This window comes from Alnus glutinosa, chromosome 10, assembly GCF_958979055.1.
Source record: "Alnus glutinosa chromosome 10, dhAlnGlut1.1, whole genome shotgun sequence".
Taxonomy (NCBI): Eukaryota; Viridiplantae; Streptophyta; class Magnoliopsida; order Fagales; family Betulaceae; genus Alnus; species Alnus glutinosa.
Genome location: NC_084895.1, coordinates 3,607,899 through 3,625,429, shown reverse-complemented (window position 1 = coordinate 3,625,429; position 17,531 = coordinate 3,607,899). Strand labels below are relative to the sequence as shown.

Below are 17,531 nucleotides of genomic sequence, written 5' to 3'. Positions count from 1 at the left end.
TGTTGTGAATAAAAATTGATTTTTATAAGTTAATATGATTGAATGAACATATATAAAAAAATATTTGTAATTTGTTGTACGCGCCAAATACCAAAATATATTTTTTTGAAAAATAACTTCCTAAAAAATATTTTACAATAAAAATTATTTTACGTCGAAACAGAATATTAATAGTGTTATTGCTGAATTTTTGGTGTATTCGCTTACCCCGATTTGGGCTTACATTCTTGATTAGTTTTTTTAATAATAGGGCTTACATTCACCCCTAGAACCACCGCATTTTTTTTTATTAAGTTTTTAAGTTTTATATTAATAAAAAAATCATTTTTTTTTTATATATTTTTTCCAATTAAATTCAATTCACACTCCTAAACATCTTTTTCAAATTTTGTATTAGATTTTCTAAACCATTCAAATATAATTTTTTTAAAAAAAAAACAAATTTATTCAGTATTCGTACTTTTAAATATAATAGAATATAATATAAAAAAATCAAACACCCAAACGAATCAATCTACATCTTGGTTCAGCCAAATGAACATTTAGGGGTAATTGAGAACATCCTCTCGTATGCTATGCATCTTGGAAATGATGAATAGAATAATTGATGGTGTGGAGGATGGGAGGATTCTTCGAGAGGTAAGGATCATCTATGCTATGCATCTTGGAAATGATGAATAGAATAATTGATGGTGTGGAGGATGGGAGGATTCTTCGAGAGGTAAGGATCATCTTGAACCACCTCGAAAGTGATGAAGATGTGTCAACGCTTTGGAATGGCATGATGAAGTGTCGTATTCGTGAGGGTAACGGGTCGGGTCACACGAGTCTGGTAGAAATTCAACATAACTTTTTTAACTAAACGGATCGGGTCAGATCGTAAAAATTTTTCAAAAAATCACACACTCAAATATGCCATAAAGGAACTCCGGCCTCTTAACCAAAAGCAAATTAGTTTCACAGAACAATTGATCCACGATCTTATTTTATTGATAACAAACAGTGCAGTATTTAAAGACAACTTACCCAAACTTTACAATCACAGTTTCAAAGAAGAAGAAGAAGAAGAAGAAGCTTACATCTTAACCTTAGTTGAAGTATCCCATGCATGATGCATGCTTATCACTGAAATTTGGCCTCATACATCCTCACATCAGGATGAGAGTATATGCTGCACCAATTCATTCAAGGAGAAGAAGAAGAAGAAGCTTACATCTTAACCTGAGTTGAAGTATCCCATGCATGATGCATGCTTATCACTGAAATTTGGCTTCATACATCCTCACATCAGGATGAGAGTATATGCTGCACCAATTCATTCAAGGCATTGTAGGATGAACCATCCTCGCTCAAACAAAAGTCAGCTTTTTCCTTTAAACCCTTGGCTCTTTGCCTTATCTCTACTCCTTCACTATCCACCATCAGTCTTCTAATCCCTTTTTCTATCTTCCCTCTCTCCAATACACCCTCCATCTCCAAGCCTATCTTCCATACACGACACACATACCTCGAACTCAAAAGTTGGTCCCCGAAAAACGGTCGGCATAGCATCGGAACCCCTTCGCAAACACTTTCTAGGGTTGAATTCCAGCCGCAGTGGCTCCAGAATCCTCCAACTGCTCCATGTGCCAACACTTCCTTTTGCGGTGCCCATTTCACAATGCAGCCTCTTCCTTCTGTTGGAATATAAATTAAATGATCAAATTTATTAATTCCTATCAGTTTAACTTTTAAGATAAGTGGTGATTTAAAGCCTATTTGAAATTGTGTTAAAGAGCTTAATTAAAAAGTGCTTGTAGTACATAAAAAACAGTGCCTAGCAAAAAGGGGCATGTTTAGTAAAAAACTTAAAAAAACACTTATTGGACTTTTATGCTCTAAAAAAGTTCAAAACTGGGTTTTGTGAAAAGCTTAGAAAAGGATTTTACGACTATCCAAAAAAAAAAAAAAAAAGGATTTTATGAAAAAGCTATTTTTGTAGACAAAAACTCTATTTTCCAGCGCAATCTCAAACATGCTCTTAATATAGTATCAGAGCCAGAGATAATGAGTTCGAACTTTGATTTCACAATTCACCATTCCTTATTAAAAAAAAGTTTGAGTCTACGAAGTGTTAGCATTTAGATTAAATGATTAAATTCATTACTTCCCATCGGCCTAAAACTTTGAAACAAGTAGTAATTTAATACCTTCTACTCTTTCCCAGAAGCTCTTGGGCAAAAGCTCGTCGGCCCATTCCGGGCCACGAACTGAACCGGGTCGAACCACCCACAGAAAAGGCTGTTCGCTGTTGGCTAGGCCTGAGGCTATCTCCAGAAGCTCGTTTTCATCCATGCTTGTCATGCTGCCAAAGCTCACGTAAATAACAGATTCTGGGGCTTGTTTGTCAAGCCAGGAAATGCAATTTGTGTCTTCCTCTAGTAGTGAACTAGATGAAGATGGAGCTAGTTTATGAAAAGGGCCAATGGGAAAAATTGGAACTTGGAAACATTCCTGTACTTTTGTTAGTGTTTGTTGTTCAAGGAAGTGGATTGTGTTCACTATTACTGCTGAAGCGTTTTTTGTTGTTTCTGTCAAGACGGCTCTCAGCTCCAATAAGGCTGGATTTGCTGCCGCGGATACTATTATGTCCTTAAGCTTAAGGGCCTCGAGCTCAGGCACTTGGTCTAATTGACTGAGAGAATCTGTAACATAGATGGAGATGGTATTATCTATAACATAATAATAATAATATATAGTATAGGATTTGGATTAGGCTGATCATAGTAATGCTAGAAATCATATTTTTATAATACTGGTATGTCAATTTCAACCAACCATTAGATCAGTCATTGTTAAAAAAATAAAATCGATGATTGGTTGAAACTGCTACGTTAACATTGTGGGATAGCAGTAGGGAAAAAAAAATGTAATATTTAGCATTACTCAAACACATAACACTCCCAATAACATAATAAATTTTAGGGGAAACTTCAGTTAACCTCTTTGAACTTTCATTGCTTTTACAATATCTTTCCAAAGTTCAATAACTCTCAATTTAGTGTATTCAACTTTCAATATTTTACAATCTAAGCATTCCATTATGATTTTCTGTTAAATCCTAATAGATGACGTGAAATTTTTTTTTTTTTTTTTTTTTTTAAAATTAATTGTAATTTAAGAGTAATTTTGTAATTTCATAAAGTTTATAGGGGAATATGGGTCATTTTACCATTTGAACGTCTAATTTAACCCAAAACCCTAAAGGGAAGGGTGTCCGAGATTACAAAAAAATTGAAAGTTGAATACATTAAATTAAGATTTTTGAACTTTAGATGAGAGATTGTAAAAGCGATAAAAGTTTATGAAAATTGAATGAAGTTTCTCCTAAATTTTATATTTATTTTACATCGGAGCATGGAAAACTTTTTAAAACCAAAAGAAAAAAATACTTTTCAAAACACATTAACAAACAGCATAGCATTATATGTTGACATTTCACCCTTAATTGACAAATTTTCCACATTTCTTGCAAAGTGGGGGATAAAATGGATAGCATTATATGTTGACATTTCTTTTCCCTTGACCATCGATTAAGTGACCATTTTGATGTCTTCTAAGTTTAAACATTTAAATAGAAATAATTTAAATTAATTATTGTGAATTTGTGATGTCTACTAGTTTTTTTTTTTCCTTTTTATTGTGATGTAATGTAAATATAAAAATAATCTGGAGTGTTTTGTATATAAATTAATTGTTAATATTTTGTTTTTATTAAAAATAATAATAAACAATCCTAAAATTAAAGCTTTACCAAAAGAGCCTCCATATATGTACCTTGGAAGGGGATATAGCCGTGGCCGTCATGATGACGAAAGACAGCGAAGGCAAACAAGGAGGCGGCCGCACTTGTACGCACACTAATCCCGGGAAGTTTCAGATGATTAGCCACCCGTTGAGCAAAGTACATGAACCCATCAAAAATAACACCGGCGACCCGATCCGGTGGATCCTCTGCTTCCAAAATCTGCTCCATGTACCGCTGAAATGGAGCTTCACAATTCCTGTTAATGGCCGATATGGTGGCCGCCAAATCCCCAGGCGAGACAGAGACAGTATTGGTTTTAGACAAGCCGTCTGGTATGGAGACGAAGCTGAAGTCAGGGTAGTTTGAATGGTTCGGAGAGTTGAATTCTGGGTGTAGTATGGTGATTGAAAAGCCATTGGAGTTGAGGATGGTGGCGAGCTGAAGCATGGGATTTATGTGGCCTTGGAAAGGATATACCACAACCACCAACCTACGGCCATGCCTTTTCGCTTCTTGCTTTTCCGTCATCAGTTTCTGTTTCTCCGTCAATTTGCAAGGGACTAGAAAATAGTCACAAGTGCTTAATTAATTTGATGGTGCTTAATATATATATATTTGTGTAGAAAAGTAAACTAAAAAGGAAGAAGTTTCAAGATGTCCTACGGTAACGGGTTGAGATAAATGGTGATTTAATATAAATTAATATATTTTATTTAAATAATTCATTTAAAATCAACTTAATAAATTGTGACAATAAATATTATTATTATTATTTATAAAAAAAATAAAAAAAGGCTATTAAGATTGTGTGGTTTGGTTCCACTGCAGTTAAAACCAATTATTAAGAGTGGCCAAATCATTTTTTTGGCAAGGGTGTATTTGGGTCATCTCAAATAAGTTAAAAAAGTAGTTTGACTATCAAGACCGGCAATTAGGGGTGACCGAACTCCTCTTGTAGCAAAGAAATTAGTTTTGCCACTTTCAAACTATTCCTTTATGTTGTTCAACTATCCAACAACCTTTATTGTTATTATTATATGTTATCACGATTTGGACCATTAATTCAAAATGAGTAACCCAAATAAAATGTATTAGGTATGACATTAGATCTCAATCCTAGCTAGTTTACCACTTTTATTTCATTTTAATGATGTGATATTGTTAATATATATATAAAGACTTATTCAAATTAAGGCTAATTGAGAATATCCGATCAAGAAAATGAAATAAAAGTCCGGTTGTATAAAATTTATGATTTGACCTTTTTAGTTTTTACTTTGCGTATTTCGGTTGAACATAGGGGTGGGCAAAACCCGATCTGGCCTGCACAGACCACCTCGATCCAATTTGCCCAAACTAGTTTTTCCATTGAAATTTGAGGGCACGGTTATAGTTTTTGTAAAACTGTGTGGGGCGGGGCGGGTCTTGAGTTGTGTTTTTAAAAATCCCCGGGTATCCGACGTGCCTTGTACAAAACCAAAAAAACCCTAACATATTTGATACCTCATACCATTACCTGCGCCGCTCTTCATTTTCTCTCTTGTCTTCACCCCGCACACTTTTGGGTATCGAATATTTCGAATATGAATAATATTCAGAATCTGATCACGGATTTCAAGGCAATGAAAATGTGTTTGGATGTTGAATATAATTTAGATTCTTTTGAATATGTGTTTGGGTGTTGAATTTGGAAAATTGAAAAAAGTGTTTTATAATAGTATAAAGTGATTGAAAATGATTGGATTGTATGAAAAGTTGTGTATAATGATTGGTATGGTAAAAAATAATAATAAAAAATATATGATGGGTTTTAAAAAAGTGTTTTATAATAGTATAAAATGATTGGAAATGATTGGATTGTATGAAAAGTTGTGTATAATGATTGGTATGGTAAAGAATAATAATAATAAATATATGATGGGTTTATTCAAACTATTCAAACTTTATTTAAGTGATCCATGGGTTTTATTCAACTTGGATCCGGGTATGAGTTTTTGAATAAAAATCCGGTTCGAATATTGAATATCACTACGAACCAAACGCACCAGGGTTTTCCGGCTCTTCATTTTCTCTTCAGTCCTTGGGCCGCTCTTTATCTTCTTCAACCTTTCTCGCTCTTGCATTCCTTGTGCCAAGAGTCCAAGACCTAACAAAACCCTAACTCAGCTGAAATCCTGAGTCCCCTGTGCCGCAACAGCCGCTCACCGGCTCACCCCCTCTCGTCTGGTCGTCCCTCCTTCTGAAATCCTGAGTCCCCTTGCACCACCCACCCCTCTCGTCTAGTCGTCCCTTTGAATTCCTAGGCACGATTTATTTGAGCCTGAGTCCCTGACCTCGTTGAATCTCATGTATTTCTTTCACTTTTCGGCCTTCGCTCTTTACTTTCATGTTTCTTTTTTGTCCTGGAATATGAGATTAAACAGTACCCGATCTGCCTCGTCTCCACACACAACCCGCGACCCTACGGCTATAGTGAACTATAACCTGGCCACCAGGGGCGGAGCCACCTTGAGGCTTGGGGGGGCCTGGGCCCCCCCAAGCCCCAAGGTTCTCCCCCAAAAAATTAAAAAAAATTAAAAAAAATTTTAAAAAAATTAAAATTTTACCCCAAAATTTATTATTTTTTCTAATTTTGGCCCCCCCAAATTTTTTTTTTTTCAATTTGGCCCCCCCAACTTGGGGGGGCTGGCTCCGCCCCTGCTGGCCACGGTAGAAACCAAAAGGGCAGAAATCCATTCCGTGTCCGCCCCTAGATGAACTTTGTATCATAAGGGTGCTTTTTGGCCTTTTTCACGGACGGTGCAGTGCCTGGGAACGTAAGCACTGGCGCGCGCGAAGTCAAGACAAATTTGACTTTTCTGCGGTGATCATGTAGATAACGTAACTGACCATTGTGATTCCTGCATGATGTTTACATTTTAATTTTGTTTTTTAAAATATTAATTATTTTCATTTAATAATTAAAGTTTTAAGCATGTTTCAATATGATACCAATTATTCTGTTTTACCGTTATTAAAACAACCAATAGTTCAGAAATTGACAAATAGTTCAAAAATAAAATTCATTTTCATCAAGAAAGTATTATAATCTAATGAACATTAATAACCTCTTTTTTTTTCTTTTTTCTTTTTTTTTTTATTCTTTTTATACTTTTTCAATTTCGTTGCACAGCTACCGAGCAACATGAAGTGAATTGATTTTTGAAACAAAAAAGGAAATAATTTTTGCACATCCCTTATATATTTTTTATATATTATTTTTCTAAATCAACTATTGAATTTGTAGGACCCACAAAGATTCACACGTGGATCTTATAGATCTAATAGTTAATTTAAAAAAGTGATGTGTAAAAGATGTACAAGTGATGTGCATATAACATGTCTCTTTATATGGTATATTGACAAGGGCAACACGCCATTTTGTGAAAACTTAATGTTTATAATTTTATAAATATTAAGAGTTACTTAAAGATTCGTTTGAGTTTGCGATTTCAAAAAGTGCGATTTAAAATAACGATATGTGTGATTTGAAAAAGTGATTTTTAAAAACGTTGTTAAAGGTTTAGTAAAAGCACAGTTTATCATTTAAGATCGCAAATTAACTTTTAAAATTCCGCGTTTTTAAAAAAGCACTCTCTTATATACGATTTGAAAAAACAGATTTTTTGCGTTTTCAAATCACAATTTTTAAAAACGTAATTTCCAAACGATTTATGTTTTGCAATTTGGTTTAAAATCGCACTTATTGTTTACGAAATCGTTATCTCAAACGCACTCTAAGGCTCATTGTATGACCAATCTTCTAATTATTTATTTATTAAATCGAGGATTTACACAATTATTTCTCTTATACTGTGAAACACCTTAGTATTTTGCAGATTTACAGATTACGTGATGGTAGAGTGAGAAATTAGTTATGATGAAGACACCAAGCCGATGGCTCATATTGTCTAGTTGGGGTAAATAGAATTTTATTGTCATAGTAATGTGTGTTTGGAAGCTCTGAGTCTATGATTGATGATACATGATTATGTCTTGTGGATTTATTAATAAAACTCTTGGATCATGATTTCCGTTTCTACATGCATTTTTACTCTGATAGGTGCAAGAGTAATTCCCCGTTAATTACCAGTTAATTGAACTGAATGAATTACTAATAACTTTCTAAATCAAGTAAATATAATTACCTAATTTTGAGAGATGGGTTAAATAGGGGGATCCTTCTCACTATTGATTCTAATTGCAGATAAAATGGGAGAGCTGCCATTGCTTTCCCTTTGTTTGATCGTGAAGGCCAAAATAATTTCACCCTTGTCATTGCTAAGAACTGCTGCCATGACAGAAGATTGTTTGATAGCAACATCAAAGCTTATCTTCATTGCACTTGAGACTTGAGAGAGGAGGCTGCCTAAGGGATTGGCCAAATTAAAAGTAGAAGACTCCCAAGCTGTTGGGCGTGACCGAATCACAGTGGAGATTGTCTTCAATGCCGTTGATATTTTTGTGGATAAGTTGGTTACGGGCAAACCAAATTTGATCAATGAGAATGTCCAATTTATTATTTGCTTGTTTAATTGTTTGCTTGTACAAACGAGTATTCAAGCTAGAATATTGCATGGTTTAAAAAAAAATCCTTCAAAATAAGAAAATATAAACCATTCATCCAAAATAAAACAACTAGGCCTTAATTGCAAGGCTTAAGGGTCACGTTTGGCAGGTACGAATGGAATCATCTTGTTTGGTTACTTTTTTTTTTTTTTTTTTTTTTTCTCCTTAAAAAAAATAAAAAATAAATTCTGACCAAGGATGATTATATATATAAACTATTACTTTACGGTCAAAATAGCACCTCCACAAAACCCTTCCGGCAAAAGTTCAAAACCCTAACAAAAGCCATCAACACAGAATGACTAGAGATGACGGAGAAAGCCGAAGAGAAAACCAGTCATCTGCTCAACCACTATAGGTATCTCTCTCTCTCACTCTCTCTCATCTTTTTTACTCTGTATGTCAGTCTTTTTTTCTTTGAAAAACATACGACTTGCTTTTCGTTTCGATTTGGACGTTTTGGATTACTATCCGTTGGAAAACAACCATGGGCAGTCCTATATACTCGAGAGTTTGTGCATCAAAGTAGTATGGAGAGAGAGACCCAAACATACACTAGAAGAACTTCTTAAAGGAAGAAAAAGTTTTATGTATATATATCAGAAAATTCAGCAATCCTCCAATCATATTCTTGAGTAGTTGAATACTCTTGAATTGTAGGGGACATGATATGCTTGACTTGATAAAGTTTATTGAGCCTTACTCTTTTATAAAAGATACTTTAAGAGAAGAGGTTTGCTCAAAGATTATAAAACTCACAATCCGGTATACTTTGGCAATGTGAAACTCTTACACATCCCTTCTTGTGTGGCATTATTGTTCGAATACGTGTACAATGGGAGAAAATGCCCAACTTTATTCAAAGCTCTGAAGCTTTAATACTATGATAAAGTTAATTGATCATTACTCTTCCACTAAAGTACCTTAAGGGAAGATGTTTGTTCAAGAATTATAAAATTCATAACCTAAATATACCTTAACAATGTGAAGCCCTTAAATGGCTGAGCTATCACAGTAATCCAGAAAGTATTTGTCTACTCAAGATCAGTGAGAGACGCTACTCAAACGAGACAAAATTGCATATCTTTCTACAGGTTATACAGTAGAAAATAACCACTAAGAGAGATCCATCGTAATTCGTACAAATTATATATATTCGTTGGAGGGAGAATATCTTGTAAATTATGAAACCTTACAAATTATATATATTTCTCTAAAGAAACCTTAGAAAAACATATAAAAAGCAGATTTTTCCAGAGGCTTCTCAGGAAAATCAGGCAAAATTCTTGCCATCTTTGAAGCCAACAAAAACACACACACACGCCAAGCCTTAAAACAATGACAATTTTTAAGTAAACAGTAGTCCTACTATAACTATAAGGTAGGGTGGGTAATTTTTGACACGATCCGCGAACCCGACACTGGAAAATAGGGTTTGGATTTATTATAATCGGGTTTCAGTCATAATCGGGTCAACCCAATTATGACCCGTTTATAATCGTGTTTTGCGGGTCAACTTGTGGGTTGACCCGCGAACACGATTATGACCCGTTTCATTAAAAAAAATAAAAAATTGGTCAAGAGTGACCAAACCCGTATAACCTGTGAACACGACTATGACCCGCACGCCTTTTGGGTTTTTCCCTTTTCATCACTTTCAGATTTCAGTCTTTCAGTTTGCCCTGAACCTTCAAAACCTTCAACTGCATCGGCGAGGCCACAATCTGCCATGGAAGCAACAAGCACCGAAATCAGGAAGTGGGTCTATGTTTGCCCCGAAACTTCCGTTGAACCCATCGATGATCGGCTCCTGTATGGTCTACTCGGCTCTTCAGGTCATACGGGTTTGGTCTCCCGTCTCTCTTCACCGGCGATCTCTGGCTCTGAAGGCGACATTCCACCGGAATTCGGGTCCTCAACAGCCAGCGTCGTTTCTAACTCCACCGGCCAACGACCCAGCCCTCTGATCGGACTCACTCTCTCAACTGATCTCTCTCACATGATCTCACAGTGTTTCTCTTCTAATTTCCCCCCTCTCTCAGCTACACTCGAAAGCTTCGATCTCACAGTGTTTCTCTCCTGATTTCCCCCCTCTCAGCTACACTCGAAAGCTTCGATCTCACAGTGTCTCAGTTACACTCGGAAGCTTCAGTTCTTCTTCAGAGTTCAGAAAATCAAAGAATCAGAGGAAGTAAACGGGTTACCTAGGTCGTGTTCGGGTAACTCGGTTGGAAATCAGATCGTGTTCGGGTTTTAAAATCCAACCCAATTAATAATCAGGTCGGATTCGTGTCGAACTCGATTACGTAATCGGGTCGGTCGGGTTGACACGAACCCGACCCGTCGACCCGATTTGCCAAGTCTACTATAAGGGTCATCTCCAACTAAGGTCTTATAAAGAATCAATTTGGGTCTCTTTCTAACTGCAGTGAGGTTTTTTGGTTGTTTTGTTTAGTAAGATTATTTTGTTCCGTGCATAAGCACAAGATTTGATCTCTCTTTTTACCATGTCATATTTAGGGTATAGTCTCTTATTGAACACAAACAAGAGAAGAAGAAAGACTACAGTTTCAATGGAATCTGATTGGGCATGTCTTTCGGAAGACCTCCTTGTTTTGATTTTGGACAGTCTATGCTTTGTTTGTTTTGGTGTAAAATAGTTTTTAAAAAATATTTTCTATATTTTTCAATGTAGTGTAACCAAAAATGATGATCAACGGAAATCATTTTTCAGTTTGACTGTAAAAGCCTACTTAATTTTTAGAAAACGGTTTATGATTTTTTTAAATTATTTTCTGGATTTTGCAGGCACGTTTGTGAGAATCCGCTACCGCCAAGCATTGAAGTTTGTTGTTAACCCAAATCTACCATTGAAAGTCTCCGAATTTTGATATCCGATTGCTGGATTCCAACGTTGGTGACTGCTAGAATTCGGCGACGTCCGACACCGTTGCCAGATTCCAACGACCATATCTCGGCGAAATTGGCCGGAATTTGGCAATTACTGCATGATTCCGGCCAGTTTAGCTGGAATCCAACAACAATAGTAGAAGATGAATATAATTAAAGAATATTAAAGTTTTTTTTTTTTAATGACCAACCATATGAGGAAAAAGTGAGAAAAAAATTTGAACAAGCAGCCTTTGCTTTATCAGGCATGTTCCATTCAATTGAAATAACCTTAAAGTCATGAATACAAAGTTTATAATGATACAAAATCTTGGAAAAGAGGAAATAGAACATTAGATCACAAGCTTAAATGTAGGGCCAAATCAAACTGTCATATCGATAACAACTCAACAGATAATAATTTTTGTTTTAATTTTTTTTTTATCACAATTAAAATAACAGTTTTATGCAAAAATTTGTATCATTCTTAATTTTATATTCCTTATTTTCATTTAATGCATATTTTTCAATAATATAGACTTAATTTTATAGTTTCAGTGATTCTACACTTTCTGACCCAAAACAGATTTTTTTTTTTTTTTTTTTTTTTTTTTTTTTTTTTTTTTTTTTTTTACGCCAAAACAGGTTTAGTTGTTTGCTTGTACAAACAAGTATGCAAAATCACGCATTTTTTTTTAAAAAAAAAAGAAAAAAAAGAAACTACACATTTTTTTCTCAAATTATTATTTTATTGTCAATATATTTCTAAATTATTAATTATGTTAATGTCTATCCTAAATTATTAAAAAGATGTCAATGTTCTCTTCAAAAAAAGAAAAAAAAATGAACATAAAAATTGCAATAAGACAAAAAATATCCTTATAAATTTATAAAAACTAAAACTAAAAAAAAAAACAATTTTTTCTTTAATTCTTTCTTTTTACTTATTTTAATATCATTTGAAGAATTTTTGATTTTTTAAATGATATTTTTGTTATTGGAGGACATTGACATTGTTTTAGTAGTTTAAAGAAACATCAACAATGTAATAATAGATTGAGAAGATATGTGTACATTTTTTATTTAAAAAAAAAAAAAAAAAAAACCTTTTATCTTGTCTGATTGCAAATCGGGCCTTAATTGCAAGTAAGAATGGAATTCATCTTGCCCGATTTTTTAAAAAAATTCTGACCAGGGATGATTATAAAAAAAAAGAGGAATAACTATTATTTATTAAAAAAAATATTCGTTTGAGTGTGTGATTTTTTTATATTATTTTTTAAATTGTGAGTATAGGAAAAAAAAATTGAAATTATGTTTTAATAGTTTTAAAAAAAGAAAAAACAAAATTGAGAAAACATGTTTGAGTAGGTGAATTAAATTAAATATAATTCAAAATTTAAGATTGGGTGAGGCCGAGAGTGATTTTTTTATTTTTTCTTTATTAAACGCTGTATATAACATTAATTGTCCGCTCCGTACACCTTTTCACACATCACACCCTCCACGTGGCACTGGTCCAAGAGCAACCCGCCAATCTAGTACTCATAGGCCGAATCAGCTTCTTCTCATAGGTCGGATTGCACGAGCCGACGTCACCTCCACAAAACCCTTGCGTCCCACATAAGCCCTCGAAACAGAGACGACGGATAAAGCCGAAGAGCAAAAGCACGACTTGCTTCTCTCTTCCATCTCTTGGGAAACATCCATGGCCGGTTCTCTACAAGAGGTTGCGCTTTATACTACTACGGAGAGACCAAAAAGACACCGGAAGAACTCCTTCAACGGTGATTTTTCTTCTATTTTTGATTTAGAGAATAACATCAAGAAACACACACACACACACACACACAAACACAAATATATCAGACAATTCCACGATCGTCCAATTGTCTTCTTGAGTTCTTGAATTCTCTTCAATTGCAGTCAGTTTTTTCTTTTGGTTGTTTCGTTTTGTGTTTTAATCTTTTTAATTTCATAACATGTCTCTCTCTTCTCTGGCTCACGGTTTGGGTTTGTGGGTTAATTTTGTATAATTTCGTAACTGTTATTCTGTATGATAATCTCAAGTTAATTTGCTTGTGGTGTTTATAATAGCAGGATCCACATAGTCCTCTGTTTCCTTTTGTTCACCTTTAATTTCTTGTGTCCGAATTCAAACTCCTGAATTCTAGTCTATCTGTTTATAGCACAAACAGAAGTCCCAGAGCTAACTCATCTAAGGGTCAGCAAAACGGGTTATCGTATCGGGTTTGGGTTGACCCGATCGATCCATCAGCTCGTTTAGGCCGATCTGAATCCGACACGATTAGCTAAACGAGTTGACTGTCAACCTGCTGAATTGGCGGGTCAACCCGTTTAACTAATTGTGTTATAAATAGGTTGACGGGTCATAAGCTGGTTGGCGGGTCAACCTGTTTATACACGTGTCACTAAACGGGTCAACCCGTTTACTCGTATAGCATAAATCTTAACCCTATAATTTCGTGTCGAGTTCGTGGGTCGTGTAAAAAATTGCCAATCCTATTAAATTACTTAACTTTAAACAATATAGAGATAATTACCGAAAGACATCTGCTAACAAAAGAATCCTGAAACTTTAAATTTCAGTTATGGCAAAAAAAAAAAGAAAAAAAGAAAAAGAAAAAAGTAACATGATTTTAAGCCTAAACTGTTATTAACACTAAATATGTATAATTCTAGCTCAAAATTTTGCTCTTATTATCCATCTTATATATTTCCCCTTTTTTGAGTTTGTGATTTAAGGATCATAATAAATACATTTTGCGTGTAACTTGAAAATTCCATGTTTTATCTTTTGGTGCATATGTTTGGTAAGATTATTTTGTTCAGTGCATAAGCATGAGATTTGATCTCTCTTTTTACCATCTCGTATTTAGGTCGTCATAGTCTCTTATTGAACACAAACAAGATCAGGAGAAGAAACAATACTACATTTTCAAAGGAATCCCATTGGGCATGTCTTCCGGAAGACCTTCTTGTTTTGATTTTGGACAGGTTAGTAACACTTTCAGACTATGTTCGCTTTAGTGCTGTCTGCCGGCCATGGCACGCGGTTGCCCTAGAGAACTACTATGGGGAGAGGCGTCTCAAACTTTCCCTCCATCAACCTCCACTACTATTTTTAACTCACACCCATCCGTCTAAAGGAGAAACTACAATTGGCATACATTGTGTCAGCCAAAACAAGACATACGAGTTAAAATCATTCTTGCCCCGTGGTAGTAAGAGATGGTTTGGTTCTTCACATGGATGGTTGATTACAGTGGATAAGAATTTTGTCATTACCCTATCAAATCCATTTTGCTTTGATGGAATTATTTACCTCCCACCTGTTTTACATAGAAACGGCCTTCATATTCATAAGGTTATATTGTCAGCTGACCCTATTGTGGCTCCTGATGATTATACAGTCATGGTCATCTACATCGATGGACTTGCTCCTGATGAATTGGCTTTCATTAGGCCAGGTGATAAAGGGTGGACTTACATTGAAAGCGGTCCTGTTACCGATGTTATTTATTCCAAAGGTTTGTTTTATACTCTCTACATGTTTGGTTCAGTGCAAACTCTTGATATTAGTCAGCATTGTCCCAAGTTGAACATGGTTTCACCTAACTGCAATTTCACTGCCTCTTCTCTGGAGAAGAATTATATTGTGGAATCAGCTGGTGGGGATATACTGAAGTTCGTAAGGATTTTAGATACTGTTAATGATGAATTGCCACCGCGTGCAGTGACAAAAGAGTTCAAGGTTTTCAAGCTACTAGTTTTGAATGGGAAGAAAAAGTGGGTTGAAACGAAGGAGCTCAATGTTCTTGCTGACGGAGCCTTGTTCTTGGATGACAGTACTTCCACCTATGTGCCGGCTTCAGACATCCTTGGATGCCATCCGAATTCCATATACTTCGTTGATCACTGGGTGCCTGGTTATGCTCACCCAGCAGATGTCCGCCCTTCTACTCCTTGTGACATGGGCATCTTTCACTTGAGAGATGGAAGCTTTCAGTGGCATTGTGTGTCAAAGTTTCTGTCTTCTCCAGAATCAATGTCGCTCCCAATTTGGATCCAGCCAACTTTTCGAGGAAAAAGAGCGTAAGCTTTTCCCTAATAGCGTGTTGGTTGGATTGTTAAAAGAATAATGTTATTTCGTAGATTATTATATGATTGTCATATAATTGAGTTGACGTGGTAATAAAAATCTTAATTTTACTGCCATTGTATGGTAGTATACTAAATAAAAAGCTTACTTTTTGTACTAAATAACATTACTCTTTCAGAAGTTGGATTGTTTATTCATTAATAAAAATAAAAAGCTTACTTTATTTGTCATTTATGTTGCTTGTCGACTAGCTACATGCAAATTATTATGATAATTTATACAGTTGTTCTTGTTATCATGCTTGTTACTCTTTCTATATTCTCTGTTAATTTCTATTGTATCATTATATTGAGTATGTTTGTTAATGTGTATTTTGGGATGTTTCTTGTTTTTTTATTTGAAAAATTATTGTAATGTGACATAAAGACAAAAACAGTTTTAAGTGTATTTATGTTTGGTTTTTTTGGTAGTTTGTTGATGTTTTTATTTTGAAATAGAAAATAAAAGACAGTTTTAAGAAACGACCTTGCACAATAGCAAGTAAATAAAAAATAGAATGGGCTCCTATGGCAACCTTCACAAACGGCTGCTAAAACAAGACTTGTAAGGCCCAGTGGGCTTTTAGTTGGATCGTCCAAGGTCCGATAATGTTGCCATAGAAGACCCATCAGAAGACCTTTCCCACCTCCTCCTCTTTTTATTTATTTAATTTTTTACAAAGAAGAAAATTAGTGCTCTCTTTTCTTTTTCTTGATTTAGTCGATGCTTTATTTTGTATATCTCTTTGAGTTTTTAATAAAATTAGTTTAACACAAAGACACAAAATAAAATTCTATTTACTTTTTTCTAAGAGAATTTTTTTTTTTTAGTAACTTCTGCTTTAAAAAAAAAAAAAAAAAACCAAGTAAACAGATTGGTGGGTCAACTCGTTTATAATCGTGTCAGTAAACGGGTCAATCTGTCAACCCATCAGCTCGTTTAGCTTAAACCATAACCCTATAATTTTGTGTCGTGTTTGTATCAGATTCGCGAATCATGTTAAAAATTGACAACCCTAGTATTGTTCTCACTTGTCAATTTTATTAATTAGCAACTAACGTGATAAATGTCACTTAAACTGTTACAAATAACAAAAAAAATTGAGGGAAAAATTATATTTAGTTCTTAAGTTTTCATTTGATTTGGATTTAGTCTTTAAGTTTTCAATTTAAAAAATAAGGTCCTTAGGTTTTGTTCATGTTTCAAATTGATCCGTCTATTACTTTACTGTCAAAACTAACAGTTTTTCATTTGTCACATGTGTTTTATTTGACATACTAGAGTTCATGTCAGCACCTACTAAAATGTAAATGTCTATGTGAGAATCAAAGTAAACGGTTTTTCCTCTAATGTTACCAATTTAGAATATTAGGATGATGAAAAAAATGATTTTTGTTTCTAGAGTTGAGTCTTTTTTTTTATTTTATTTTTATTAATGACTTGTCGCTTAATGAGACATGTCATTTGTATCTGGTACTGATATGGACGCTAATATGTCAATTGAAACACTTATAAAATATGCAAAACTATTAATTTTGAGAAGAAAAAAAAAAATTGACAGAGTGGCCGGCCTATTTAAAATTTGTGCAAAACCTAATGATCATATTCTTGAAACTTAACGGTTAAATATAATTTTTTTTTTTCAAAAATTAAAGCGGGACGGCCCTCTTTTTTTTCTTTTTTTTTTTTTTTTTTTTTTTTTTTTTTTTTTTTTCTTTTTTTTAAAAAAAATATTTTATTTGGATAAGGATTCAGAGCAAAGGCTTTACAAACAATAATTACATAATCACTTTTTCAGATAAAGCTTGCAAAAATGCCAAAGGAATTGTCCTTTGAGATGCTTGAAGCCCCAGCAATGTCCTTCTCACCCCCACACAAATATATATTTGTCTCCACGTTTTCGTCTACGCCATTCTTTAATACTTTTTTTTTTTTTTTTTTTTTTTTTTTTTTTTTTTTCATTTTAATACTTTTAATACGGAATTCCTACATTAAGAAAATTACTATTTAATAAGCTATACCTTATGCATCTCAGATCTGATTTTTTTTTTTTGTTTAAAATTATAAATTTAATATATTTCAATT

The 17,531-nt window shown here is 34.2% G+C and overlaps 2 protein-coding genes across 3 annotated transcripts; one reads left to right on the top strand and one right to left on the bottom strand.

Moving 5' to 3' along the window:
* Positions 1 to 955: 955 nt before the first annotated feature.
* On the bottom strand, positions 956 to 4,376 carry LOC133878834 (UDP-glycosyltransferase 76H1-like). The gene is made up of 3 exons (XM_062317377.1): positions 3,817 to 4,376; positions 2,190 to 2,684; positions 956 to 1,676 (listed from the first exon to the last, which is right to left on the bottom strand). Exons 1-3 carry the CDS (start codon positions 4,313 to 4,315, stop codon positions 1,288 to 1,290), a joined length of 1,383 nt encoding a protein of 460 aa, XP_062173361.1. The 5' UTR covers positions 4,316 to 4,376; the 3' UTR covers positions 956 to 1,287.
* Positions 4,377 to 12,897: 8,521 nt separating this feature from the next.
* LOC133880612 (uncharacterized) lies at positions 12,898 to 15,639 on the top strand. 2 transcript variants are annotated; one of them, XM_062319596.1, is made up of 3 exons: positions 12,898 to 13,071; positions 14,185 to 14,835; positions 15,043 to 15,639. In XM_062319596.1, exons 1-3 carry the CDS (start codon positions 12,993 to 12,995, stop codon positions 15,402 to 15,404), a joined length of 1,092 nt encoding a protein of 363 aa, XP_062175580.1. In that variant the 5' UTR covers positions 12,898 to 12,992; the 3' UTR covers positions 15,405 to 15,639. The 2 variants fall into 2 exon arrangements, with proteins under 2 accessions (XP_062175580.1, XP_062175579.1); XM_062319595.1 differs by having other exon boundaries at positions 12,900 to 13,071; positions 14,185 to 15,639.
* Positions 15,640 to 17,531: the final 1,892 nt, after the last annotated feature.

Excerpts from the sequence above, each read along its gene's own strand:
- LOC133878834 (XM_062317377.1), bottom strand. The coding sequence starts at position 4,315 with ATGACGGAAAAGCAAGAAGCGAAAAGGCATGGCCGTAGGTTGGTGGTT. Across the intron at positions 2,685-3,816 it reads CGGCTATATCCCCTTCCAAG|ATTCTCTCAGTCAATTAGAC; the intron begins GTACATATATGG and ends TCTATGTTACAG. Across the intron at positions 1,677-2,189 it reads CTTCTGGGAAAGAGTAGAAG|AAGGAAGAGGCTGCATTGTG; the intron begins GTATTAAATTAC and ends ATATTCCAACAG.
- LOC133880612 (XM_062319595.1), top strand. The coding sequence starts at position 12,993 with ATGGCCGGTTCTCTACAAGAGGTTGCGCTTTATACTACTACGGAGAGA. Across the intron at positions 13,072-14,184 it reads CCGGAAGAACTCCTTCAACG|GTCGTCATAGTCTCTTATTG; the intron begins GTGATTTTTCTT and ends TCTCGTATTTAG.